Genomic DNA, 13770 nt, shown 5'->3' with positions numbered 1-13770 from the left:
AGCTATGCATTAAACACTGAAACATGAACTACATATGTATTTTGATTTACCTATAAAAATTCACATTGAAGCATGTGAAATGTCCCATAACATCCACTAGATGTCTCTAATAACTGACTTTGAGTGACTACAGTCCTTTTAAAGCTATGCATTAAACACTGAAACATGAACTACATATGTATTTTGATTTACCTATAAAAATTCACATTATTCAAGGCAGACAGAGTTGTTGAACAATGAACAAATAAAAGGAAAATAACTTACATTCAATATCAAGGTACATGCTCTTTTGGTGCCCTCCAATTCTACTTGCAGCTTCACAGTCATATCTCCCTGAATCTGACAGTTTCACATCTTTAATATGCAGTGATGAGCTTCCATGCTGCCCTTTGACTTCGATACGGCCGTCTGGGCTCTGTTTACATCGATTCAGGAAAAAGAAAGATTTTATGCTTGTTTGTGCAAAATGATGACCAAACATGTAACATACGTTATTTCCTGTGTTTCATTCCAGCTGCAGAAAGCATTTTTTTCTGTAGCTAAGAAGTTGTTTTTTTTTTTTTTTTAAAGCAAAGATTTTAAATTCTCATAACAATTTCATGAAGGTTTCAGGACCCCCTGGCTCTTTAATTATAAATAACATTATATTGTCTCCCAAATAAAACCTCAGTCTCTCAGCCTGACATTTAAGGAACCTCCATGTGGTAACACCTTTTTTTCCAAGCACATTTTACTATTTGAATACCATCTATTCCAATTATTTTGAATTACTTGTACTTTCCTGAATAGCTTGTACTTTTCAGAAGCACTCTTCACAGACCTGTCTCAAATATTTCCCCTGTTTATCTCTTCCATATTTACATGGGGATAGTCTGCTGTCTATCCTTTAATATATTGGACAAATATGAATTTATATTTGAAATAGTCTGTGAATTCCTAAATAAATAATTACAACTTCTTTGAATTCCATGCTTTTCTTGGGACACATTGCTTACTGAAGTCTTGTTGAAACTTCAAATTTCATCCTGTAGGGTGATATTATAGGTGAACAAATGTGAGAAAATTTTTATGATATTTCATGTAAAAGTCACCTGGAATTCTAGGACAAAAACATTACATTCTAATATATTTATAAAACAAATTAAGTTATAATAAAATATACATATGGTTAAGTAAAGTTAATTATTCAGCTATTATTTATTATGGGTTAAAAACTTGCATTTAATTATCTTTATTGCAAGATATCTTTATTACAACAAGATACATTATTAATAATGCAAATCGAATTATTTAATTTCCATAAAAATATTATTTCACTTTCTCAAAATTGAATTTTAAAGTTTTAATTTTCTTCCCTTGAATATAAATGTGTTCTCTTGTTTTTACCTGTTGCATATAATAAGGCCTTTAACTTAAGAAAAACTATTGGTGTATCAAAATTAGCACACTATTAGTAAAGATGCTGATATTTAAAAGTTATTATCGGTGTATCTAAAATTATTAACAGAAATTCTGGAAAACCAGAACATTTGAAAAAATATTTGGTTCCTTGGAAAATTATGTCATTTTCAAAAATGGCATTGGCTCTGTAATGATGCAAAACATGCATTTGACTCAAATACTTACACTAGAAGACCAAAGTCATTCCTTTTCATATTTGACCTTGTAAAGGACATCTCTCTCTTTGTGCTACAGAAAGGCATTACACATATGTGAAAGAAAACTCATTTATATCTTGGCTTTCATTCAACAACTACTGAAGAGTCATTTAAGACATCTGATATTTGACTGAGACAAGTTAATGGACATTTTAGCTGTCTATCTAGTATTTCCAGGTTCTATCACTGAATAAAGTAAGATGATTAGAAAGCAAAGTGTCTGCACATTATCATTCCAGTTCTTTATAGAAATGCACTTTCTAAAATTTGATTAAATGTTCTATTCTTTGACTTTCTAGAAGGTCAGTTTAAGAACTGCTTATTTGAATGATATTTTAATATTTTTATTAAAATGGTTATAGTTTTTTATCCTTTCAAGAATCCCTTAATTGAATATCAATGCGGTAACTAACTTCTTGAGTTTAGTTCTAACTTAGATTTTTTGTTGGCAATTTTAATTGGCAGACGATTGAAATTATACGATGTGTTATTTTTATAGGTTATGTTTGTGACCTTACCTGACTAGACATTTATTGCCGAACTTAGAATCCAACTGTAATACCCAGCACATTTGAAGTAGCCAGTATTCCCTACCTTTCTTCTTTACATGTGTGCTTGCACATTTTGGGTCATTGACCTCTTTGACCTTTTGAGAGAATTGTAGATCATGCCACTTAATCACTCAAGAATTTTTTTGTGTGTGTGCATATATTCTATAGTAAGCAGCCAGGCACTGGAGATACAGTGCTGAACAAATGCAATAGTTTCTTAGTGGCATTAAAGTTTAACAAAGAAAACAGATATTAATTTAAAAATATAATATCTATAACTTGTGGAAAGTACCATGTAGGAATACCATGGTTTCATTTTGGGAGTGAATAAATGAAGTGATGAGATACAGTCAGAGGTATGTTCCCTGACCAAAGTGTGAATGAGTGTGGTACTGAGGAGAGAGTTCCAGGGGGATGCCTGAGGAGACATCTGAAAGAACTGAGAGAAGCCCATGGGTGCACAGAAGAGAGCGAGGGTCTGTGGGCTCTCTTGATGCTGGACAAGTAGATAGAGACCCAAGACAAATGCAGACACAGGAAATTTGTACCCAATTTTGTACCCCTGCATTATATACTCTGTTTGCCTCATTCCTAAGGGTATTATATCTCTATCAAATGTCAATTAAACTCAACTTCACGTACTTAGAGGTAAACCCAAAGCATGAGAGCTAAAGACAAAAACAGGAATCTCTTGATGCTGGACAAGTAGATAGAGACCCAAGACAAATGCAGACACAGGAAATTTGTACCAAATTTTGTACCCCTGCATTATATACTCTGTTTGCCTCATTCCTAAGGGTATTATATCTCTATCAAATGTCAATTAAACTCAACTTCACATACTTAGAGGTAAACCCAAAGCATGAGAGCTAAAGACAAAAACAGGAAAAGACACTCTCCAAAGGTTATGAGAAATAATTCATCAGAACTAATTTTCAAAATTGTGCTGATACTATGTTAAGTTGAGCAACTTCTGCAGTCATACCAATAATTTTAAACAGAAAGTTCCTCTTCCTTCTTATAAGATTCCGACATTTACTATTAGCATTAATTCTCATTCCTCTGGGCTTGCTCCCAGCTTCCTGATTTTCTTCCTATTCTGATTTCATGAACTGAACTTTTGTACAATTACCTTTCCTCCTAGCAGTTTAAATGGATATAATAAAGAGTAATATGTGCAATAAAAGTTCTTAAATTAGGTAGTTTCTTCACTAAATCCTAGTGCCACTTTCTTTTCTTTCATTTACAGTCAATAATTTATTCAACGCATAGGAACAGAATATAAAAATTATAACAGGTGACACATATGATCGTTTGTACTTGGACACTATTCTAAATGTATTACAATTACTAGTTATTTAATCATTGTAATACCACTAGGAGGTTGGGCTTAATATCATTCCTATTTGAAGATGAGGAAATTGAGATACAGAAACATTAAATAACTTGCCCAGATCCTACAGCTTACATATAAAAATAGCTGGATGCCCAGACTATTCAGCTGTGGAGTTCATATTCTGAATTACTTTTGCTATGTGGCTCACCTCCTTAGCCACAACTATGAGGTTGAGCTACAAATTGTACCACAGCTACATGACAGGCATGATGCTGGGTTCTGGGGAAAGAAAAATGGATAAGAAAGACAAAGCCATTGATCTCTCAGGTCACAGGACTTAGAGAAAAAATTGAAAAATTGTAATACATACTGGTATAGGTGAAATTTAGGAAGAAAACCTAATATTATATACAAAGGTGAGAAATAGTTTCTTGTAAGTATTTTTCTCTGAACTGAAGGACAAGTAATAATGGTAGGTCAGGCATTGGCCTAGGTATGTAATTTTTACTGCTCATTGAAAAATAAAATATGGGGTTTCCTGTTCAAAAACTATTACACATTTCAAGATGATGGCAGCAGTATATCAAACCAAACATGGGGTCCCTCTGAGTGTGGAGCCCTGTGCAGTTGCACAAGTTCCACTTCTATCAAGTTAATCCTGGCCAAGTAGAAAGGAGAAAGAATGAGAAGGAAATGGAAACTCTGTAGGTCTGGAATTGAGAGAAAAAGTGATATGTTCAAAGAGTTGAAAGAAGTTCACTGGAGTTGCCACATTTAATATGAAAAGGAGAGGGGTAAGAGATGAATGAACTGGAGAAATAAACAAGACTATATGATAAAGAGCCTCAAAAGTCAAGGGAAGACCAATAAGAGCATGAAATATGCTCAACATCATTAGCCATCAGGGAAATGCAAATCAAAACCACAAGACCACCTTGCAGCCACTGGAGTGGCTATAATCAAAAAGCAGATAAAAACAAGTGTTGGTGAGGAAGCGGAGAATTTGGAACTCTCCTGCACTGCAGGTAGGAACACAAAATGGCACAGGTGCTTTAGATAATAAATCTGACAGTTCCTCAAAATGTTAAACACAGAGTAAGCATATGACTCAGCAATTACACTCCCAAAAGAAATGGAGATATACTCATATGTCCTCACAAATACTTACATACAAATGCTTGTAATAGCTTATTAATAAAACCAAAAAGTTAAAAACATCACAAATGCCCATCCACTGATGCATGGATAAAAAATATGTAGTATGCAGTGGATTGAGTGTCCCCCAAAACGAATTGCAGCTTAATCCTCACTGAAGTTGTTGAGGGTGGGAAATCCTGTTATGATCATTGAAAGGTTGGGCCTTGAAGAGGTGATTAGATGATGAAGACCATGCCATAGTGAATACACTAATCCATGTGATGGTTTAACAGTGGTCATGAGCATGGTTCTGAGGGCTTTAAAATGGGAGCATGTAAGATTCTCTCTCTCTCTCTGCTTCTGCCATCTCACAATATGATAGCCTGTTTCGCTGAAGCCACCACCAAGGAAGACCCTCACCAGACGTGCTACCTGGACTTAGAACTTCCAGCCTCTGAAGCTGCAATAAATTTTGTTTTCTTATAAATTACTCAGTTCCAGGTTCTTTGCTATAAGCAACAGAAATGAACGAATACATGGTATATCCATACAAGGAAATATTAGTTGATAGTAAAAAAAAATGAAATACTTACACATGTCTCAAAATTAGGCTAGGTGTAAAAAGCTACTCACAAATGCCAAATGTTAGGTGATTCTATTGATTTGAAATTTTCAGAATAGGCAAATCTATAGACATAAAGGCTATTTCAGTGGTTGACTAGGGTTGGCAGGGGAATGGGAGGTAGTGGCGAGGAGACTGGGGAGTGATGGCCAAGAGGGAGATGAAAATGTTCCTTAATTGATTGTGTTGATGGTTGCACAACTATAGGAATACACTAAAAGGCTTTTAATTGTACAGTTTAATGGGCGAATTGTATGCTATGGGAAATACATGTATATAATACTTTTAAAAAATAAAAGCCAAGGGAAAGAGTTTGGATGTCGTATATACAATTAGAAAGGAATCTAAAAGGTTTTAGGCGGAAGAGCAAGGTGAATGCATTTGTAATCTGTAAAGGTCACTCATGCTGCAGGGTGAAAAATAAATTAGAGAAGATGTTGTGATTTGAACGTTCGTGTCCCTCCAAAAGTTCACATATTGAAATACTAAGCCCCAAGGTGATGGTATTAGGAGGTGGGGGCCTTTAGGAGGAGTTTAGATCATAAGAGCAACACCCTTATGATTGCAATTAGTGCCTTAATAAAAGACACCACAGAGACCTAGCCAGCCTCATCCACTGAGTGAAGACACAGCAAGAAGATACCCATCATCTATGAGAGGGGTCCCTCACCAGGCACCGAATCTGTCCTGCTGGTGCCTTGATCTTGGACTTTGCAGCCTCTGTCATTGAGAAAAGCAAATTTCTGTTGTTTGTAAGCCTCCTACTTTATAGTATTTTGTTACAGCAGCTTAACAGAATTAAATGACTGATATCATCACCTACAAAAGTGACAAACTTGATGGAACTTATGTTGAGAAATAAAGTTTTTATTTTTATTTTCATCTTTTAATTCCATTTTCTAATGAGCTTTTTGAATTCCTCCTGAAACTTGATGGAACTTATGTTGAGAAATAAAGTTTTTATTTTTATTTTCATCTTTTAATTCCTAATGAGCTTTTTGAATTCCTCCTGTATATTGGATCTCTTTTTTAAGACAAGTTATTTGAAAACAATTTTGTTCTTTTGAGACTTGTTTTTAAGCTTTGCTAGGTGAGTCAGGAGTGGCCTTCACTTTAGAGTTAATTTGGCCACACTACTGAAGTGATACTCTTCAGTATTCCAGTTGTTCTTTCTATGGCTTTCAGATAGTTTCTTTACATACATGCATTGATCAATATTCAGCAGAAGGCTGCAGGGAAAATCACTGAAGATCCTCGGAGCTCTCTCTCTGTGAAACTCTGTCTTCTCCACAAGGATCTCTCCTCTCTTGTACCCCACTGTGTGAATTTTAGTTCCCTTGGTCACCCACACTCAGAACAACATCTCCTCAACAAGGGAAATAACCGAGCTCTTCATCCCTGTACTGCCGCTTGGAAGCCCTCTCTACACAGTCGGCCTGAGCAATGACAGGGCTCGCATCATTTGTTTCTCTTCTCTGATGAATCAATGTGCTGCCCATGATATTGTAAATTTTGTTTTGTTGTTGATGTCATTGTTTAAGGTCAGAATGTGTAAGTCAGGTCCCTCTTAATCTATTCAGAATGTGTAAGTCAGGTCCCTCTTAATCTATTATGCCTGGAAAAAGAAGTTCTAAAAAGTGTTTTAAATTGCCGCTATTTCCACAGTTAACATCAGAAAATGCAATGAATCTACTATTTAGTGACCACATTTTGTTACACATATGAGAATTCTTATGGTATACGACACATCATTATTAACAGCATCACTTTTATTGAAATGATGCCATAAAATTGAAAGTATCTAGTAATACACATGTACTTTTTTTCCTTAAAAAATCACATTGTGCCAAATACACATTTAAATATCTACATCACTGGATGCATAAGAAATGTTATATAACTGATATTATAATTGCTCTCATATGTGTTCATAGTATTACAGCAAATATGCGCTCCCTTTTGAGTATGGAGCTATGCTGAATATTTCATATACTTTATTTAAATGCTTCGTAACTACACACTGAGTGGGAAGTTTAAGAAGGTGACAGACATATCCATCTACTGTGCTTTCAACTCTCCTCAGGCTGTCTTGCTGTGCGACTCACATATAACTGGTTAACATAATCACTGTTAATGAAAGCAGTCCACATTTATCGGAAATATTTTACATAGGATATGAATGTAAACACCAAAAACTACCCACCAAACACCAACACATAAAAAGCTCCAATTTCATCAAATCATTTTTCTTATCTGTATAAGATAAGAAACATAGAAACAACCTTCCTCTAAGAGGAGGGTGGCTAAAATTAAAACTGTGTATAACAAATAAATGAACTCCATTGAGCTGCTTTTGTTTGGTTTTGCTCTTGCTTTTCGTTTGTTTGTTTTGGTGTAAATTAAGTAGCTGCCGATATAAAATACTCAAGTTAAAACAAGCACTGTATATACAAACCAAACTTTTTATAATTGTTAGAAGTCTTCAATTAAAAGAGAAGAAACTCTTCAGAGAGGATCTAATAGAAGTTATTAAGATAAAAAATAATGCATAGGAGAAACAGTGCTGAGAATGTTGATGAAATATTATGTCTTTTTTTTTTTTTTACCCAAACCCCATAAGTTCATTAAAACTTTTCCCCAGTATTGGATTAGTGAAGCAAAGCTACAACCCTAAACCACAGAAAGGAGAAAGATGCAGTGTGGACTTTCTCAAAAACATGAAGAGTATATAAAGCATCCTATATTCGTATATCATACACCTTTCTCTGAAAGAATCAGAAAATTATGGGCCTGACAAGTTTGTGATTAATCTTTTCAGAGATGTATATCAATCACAAGATATTAAAACAACAACAACAAGAAAACTATGTATATTATCATTTAAAGAAATTTCTGATGATAGGGGCAACAGAGACCCACGAAGCAGAGTTGGTCTGGGAAATTATATGTATCTTTGCTATATGATGTAAAAATGATGAAAAATAGCCTTCACTGTGTTTCTAACTGGGATATGCAGTTATGAGAAGTGTTCTAGTAGTTATACTACAAGGCAGATTGTTGTAAATTTTGTGAAGGCACTAAAAAAGTTTTCTATCTACTGGTAAAAAACATGCAATGTGCTATTTCATGGTGCTGATCAAAACAGCCAGCTAGCCTTGTTTCCTGTAATTTAGAAAGAGGTGGATAAAGTCACAATAAACCTCCAACATCTCATCTATAGGACACATGACAAAAGTGTGTAGTTCTATTGTTTGCTAATCTCCTGCTTCTACAAACTACTGCATAAGATCTTCTTAAGTATCAACTTTTCTATAATCTGGTCTCAAAGGATATTTTAATTTATAGATTTTAATTATTAATAAATTATTTATTCACTAATTCACTCAGCAATCAAAGCATTACATCCACTCACTAAAATTTTTATCAATAGAAATACTACTATAAAATTTCAATATAAGATTATGTTTCAGTTTAAATTTTTGGTCCCAGCATTACCAAAGCTCTTATCACTCTGCTAGGTACAGTGCACTTCAGAACTGATAGCAAATATCTATACAGTAAAGCAGCTATAGTGTTTCATGTATAGTTTAAATTCTAAATTGGCTTTTTGTTTTGTATGTTAAATAACAACAGGATGCACTTTATCCTTAGTTTACCTAAAAAAAAAAAAAAAAACAATTTACCTAAACATACTCATAGTTAAAATCTGTTAAAATTCAATAGTCTATCATACATATTTCAACTTGGCAGTTCAAGGACTCTCTCAGCAAATCCAAAAATAATTAGAAATTGCAGTAAGAATATCGAAATTTTGAGATAGTTTTTACTGCACTTACAACCTGAAATGTGTAGTCAGTGTTCTACATGGAAAAAGTACACATGCCATTGAAAAGCTTGCAATGCCCAAAGATTGATGGAGAAAATGTGAAATTACATTTGGTTAAAATTTATTGATCTTAATAGTAGTATGGGAGGAAAAATAGGAGGTAACGAGATTGGAAGAGTGGTCTATCATGTACAGCCTTGTAGGTAAGAGCATAAAAATCCAAACAATATAAGAATATTGAAGCCTTCTGAACAGAACACTGATATTATCTGGTTTGTTTCAAATGGACCAATCTATTTTAATGAGAATAACGGACAAAGAAGATGATGGAGACCTCTTAGAGAGTTGTTGCAATAATGTAGGCAATGAATAATGATGACTCAAACTAAGGCAATAACAGTTGGTTGTTGAAAAATTACTAAATTATTAATACATTGAAAAAAGGCCTAACAGGATTTGCTAAAAAAAATAGAATGTGTGTAAAAAAATTTTAAAAAGAGCCAAAGATGATTGCAAGAATTTTAACCTGAAAGGAAGGAGTCATCATTTAATGAGATTAAAATAATTGAGGGAGAAGAAAATGTGGGGAAAATGTATAGTATCAAAGTGGATATTTTAACTTTGAGATGTTTATTTAATATCTGCGTGAAGCTGTCTGGTAAGCCATTAGATATAAAAGACTGATTTTAATGGAAAGGTCCACAGTTGAAATTTGGAGACTACAGAATTAATTCAGTTGATAATTAAAACCATAACACTAGGTGATCATCAAGGAAATGAGCATAGTTAGACAAATGCAAGAACGGACTCCAGACTAAGGTCCTCAATTATTTAAAGGTCATTGAGAAGACAAGGAGTGATCAAAAGAAATTGAGAGGAATTAGCATTGTGGTAAGACAAAACCTGGGAGAATGCACTGGAAGCCAAATTACATGCTTCAAACAGAAGATATTATTTAACTGGATCAGTGCTTCTGCTAGACACACAAAAATTAAGGACTAATAACTTACCATTAAGTTTAAGGAAGTAAAGGTTATTGGTAATCTTACCAGAGAGTTTCAGTGGAATAATGAGATCAGAGCCTGAGGTTATATGGATACTAAATCCTATTCTCTCTATCAAATTCTCTGTACTCCAATGTTTATTGCAGCACTATTTACAACAGCTAAGAGTTGGAACCAGCCCAAATGTCCATCATCAGATGAGTAGATAAGGAAACTGTGGCATATCTGCACAATGGAATACTACTCTGCTATAAAAAAGAATAAAATGCCACTATTCACAACAACATGGATGGACTTAGAGAAACAAGTCAGGCACACAAAGAGAAGTACCACATGCTCTCACTTATTTGTGGTAGTTAAAAATAAATAAATAAATAAATAAATAAACACACAAATAAAGTGGGGGTGGGGAAAAAGACACAACGATCAACAGTTCCTTGAACTTGTTAAGACAAGTGAATAGATGTGATGTGGGGGGGAGAGGAGAAAGGGAGGGGGAAAAAGGAACAGGTAAAGGGTCATAAAAATCAACTACAATGTATATTGAGAAGTTAAAGTAAAAAAAAAAATTAAAAAGATAATTGGAGGAAGAAAATTTAACAGAGGAAGTTTAAACAACATTTTCAAGGAAGTTTGCTGCAAATACAAGAGAGAGATCAGATGATTTGGTATCTATCATCTGTCTATCTATCTACCTGTATATATGCACACACATAAATATACACATCTGTATGAAGAATGTGTGTGTGTGTGTGTGTGTATCGAGAGAAATAGGAATAATTTTGAATGTTGATGGGAATGACCAATGAGATAGCAAGCATAAAAAGTGTTGGAGATAGAGAGATGCATCACTGCACTGATGTCCATAATACTTGTTAGAGAGAATAGGATTTAGTATCCACATAAACTTAGATATTTCGTTCATGGTAACATACGAGAGTTCTTCAAAATGTTAATGGAAAAATAGAATTAAAAATAATACAAATTCTCTGTATGAGTGCAGATGTATTGTCGGAGTTTTTTAAGGTTGTTTTTTTTTTAGCTGTTTTAAATTAATTAGTAAAAAAAAGAAACAAGTCATCAGATGTGCTTTTTAGAGATAGAGTAAGTTTTTAAATTTGAGGATACAGAAAAATGTACAAAGTGTCAAAGTAGCTATCTAAAACGATGGAAATAAAAATGGGCCAGGAAAAAGGAGAATGAGTGGTAGGTAGGACAAAGAGCTCATATTAGGTGTGGGTAATGATTTTAAAGGCAGATAATTCTGAATGAATGAATTTTTCTCCTAGTTCAGCTGAGCTACTGCATGTGTGGAAGGGGTATGGAAATAAATTAAACCATGACTGGTGTTTTGACAGAAATATTTCATGAAGCAAAAATAAATAGATAAATAAATAAATAAATTGAGGAGTATATGTGATGCAATGATTATAATAATAGACAATGAAATTTAAAATAAGGATTAAAATATGTGAGCAAGGTGAGTGGTAGGGACCAGGGTAAGGATGGTAGAATACATGAATATTAGGAATTATACTCTTTCTACCTATTTGATAGACTACCAAATATATTTTTGTGTAAATACATGTATTATTAAATATGTATCTAAAAATCACTTGGCATCCAAGAATGAAAAGTCTTAGAAAGTAAGACCAGAGCTTTTGTGGATCACAAAACAGAAGTAACAATGCTAACCCAAGAGATAGATCATGCCAGTGTAACATTGTAGCCAAAACAATTCTCATCTAAGACTCACCTCCCCCAATAAACACAACAAGTTACTAAACACATGGCTGATTTTAGAACTGAAGATCTTCATTTAATATATCTTATTTAAATTTATTACCTGTTAATCCATGAGTCAAGAGCAACCAAGGCCTTACAATTACAGCATTAAGGCAATTTTCATTATAATGGATTGAATTTTATTCACTAATTATTGTGTAACATTATCTTATGCAATTGTTTTTTTATGTTGCATGTTTAACAATGGAATTCATCAAATATATTATTTTGCTGCAAGTTTTTATTAGAATGTTTGCTCAAACATTTGCATAGATACACTATAACTACTTGGGAAGAATTTATTCAAATTTATTCTTTCTCTCTATACATTTTTAAAATTGCTGTACATGCTTTCATTCAAATTTATTTCATCTTGTTGGTTGAATTTAGTTAACATTATTTACCGAAATACCACATACCTAATTCAAATTATATACGCCAGAAAATGTGTTATTTTTGTTAAATCTATTCATATTCACTGATATCTCCATATGTCTTTACAGCTTATAATTTTACATTTTCTTCAGGGGTAGTAGTAGATTACTTCATAAGCAGTAAATACCAGCTGAATTCTGTATGTAGGCTAGAGTATTTACAAGAAAAGATAATATGTCTTCTGTGACCAAACCATATCACTTCAGTATATAAATAGCATTTTCCCCAAAAACAATAGTTGTAAAACTGTGAACTACTATTATTTAATCTTACAAAACTGATAAAAGTATATTTCAAATGAAAACTGTTATGATAGATTTCAAACTGATCGTTTATTAATAAATGTTTTTAAGAAATAACAATGGCATTTTTATTTTTGGTAATATTAGATTTTTCTCAAAAATAGTTTGTAAAAGGACATGTTTAACATATGACCAGACTACTTGGAGAATTTTTATTCAAGCTGTGGGCTAGAAAAGATTTCAGAAAGTTGTAAATGATTGAAAACCCACCTCTCAGCAAGCTCAAAAGCATCAAGGAAGATTTCCAACAAGCCTAATTATATTCTACCACCTGCATCAGATGGGGAATTGAAGTATCCATTTTGCCTATTGCTCAGCAGGGACCTATATTATTGCTCTCAGAGACTAGTATGAAAAAATGCATTAGGCAGATCTTAAAAATGTCATTCAAATAAAAAAATCCTTCGGAAAATCCCATTATCTCTGTAAAGGAAGAAAAAAATAATTATGGGCATTAAAATCCACAGGTGCCAGGAGCTGGTGGTATGTTCTTTAGCATTTTTCTTTATAATCGGAAAGTACCTCCCCCCTTTTTTTTCCAATCTAAAGACATAGCCAAAGTAATCTTAGCTTTTCTTTCTGAGTTATATGAAAAACTAAATAGAAGAAGGAAATTGGAAAAATGCTGCCTCACTACACAAAATTATTAGAGAATCATGAACTAAAAAATTAGTAAATATCTAAATTTAATAAGAGTTCAGCACAGGAATAAAAACTGTATCTTAAAAGTGATGATATTTACTGAACCAATTGAGAGATTTATAATACAGGGAAATGTTAGAGACTGACGTGGACTTGTTTTATCGGCGATGGACCTCCACCTCAGAAAAATATGGCAATTTACCTGATTTCACAGAGCATATAAGTCAGTGTTAAAATTACCACATAATAGAAACTAATTAAGCTGTATTTTATATAAATACTAATATGATTAGGTAGCCATAGGTTATACAAATCAATTCTCATTACATAACGTATTTTACTTATAGCTGAATTTGATGTCAAGATAAAAACTTTAAAAAATATTTCAGGAGTTTGGTGTGTGTGTGTGTGTGTGTTTGTGTGTGAGTGTGTGTGTAATGGAAGAAATGTTATTGCAAAGGTAGAGGATATT

At 33.3% G+C, this 13770-nt stretch overlaps 1 protein-coding gene across 1 annotated transcript in view; it reads right to left on the bottom strand.

Moving 5' to 3' along the window:
* Nucleotides 1–13770, bottom strand: part of LOC103604424 (neural cell adhesion molecule 2) — a 116988-nt gene that overhangs the window by 55612 nt on the left and 47606 nt on the right. Inside the window, exon 6 of the mRNA XM_008588975.1 lies at nt 265–415. Coding sequence (XP_008587197.1) covers nt 265–415 — 151 coding nt within the window. The remainder of the gene's footprint in view (nt 1–264; nt 416–13770) is intronic.

This window comes from Galeopterus variegatus, unplaced genomic scaffold (genome assembly GCF_000696425.1).
Source record: "Galeopterus variegatus unplaced genomic scaffold, G_variegatus-3.0.2 Scaffold5135, whole genome shotgun sequence".
NCBI lineage: Eukaryota > Metazoa > Chordata > Mammalia > Dermoptera > Cynocephalidae > Galeopterus > Galeopterus variegatus.
Note: the sequence above shows the minus strand (reverse complement) of the source record. Positions and strands in the feature narration are given on the sequence as shown.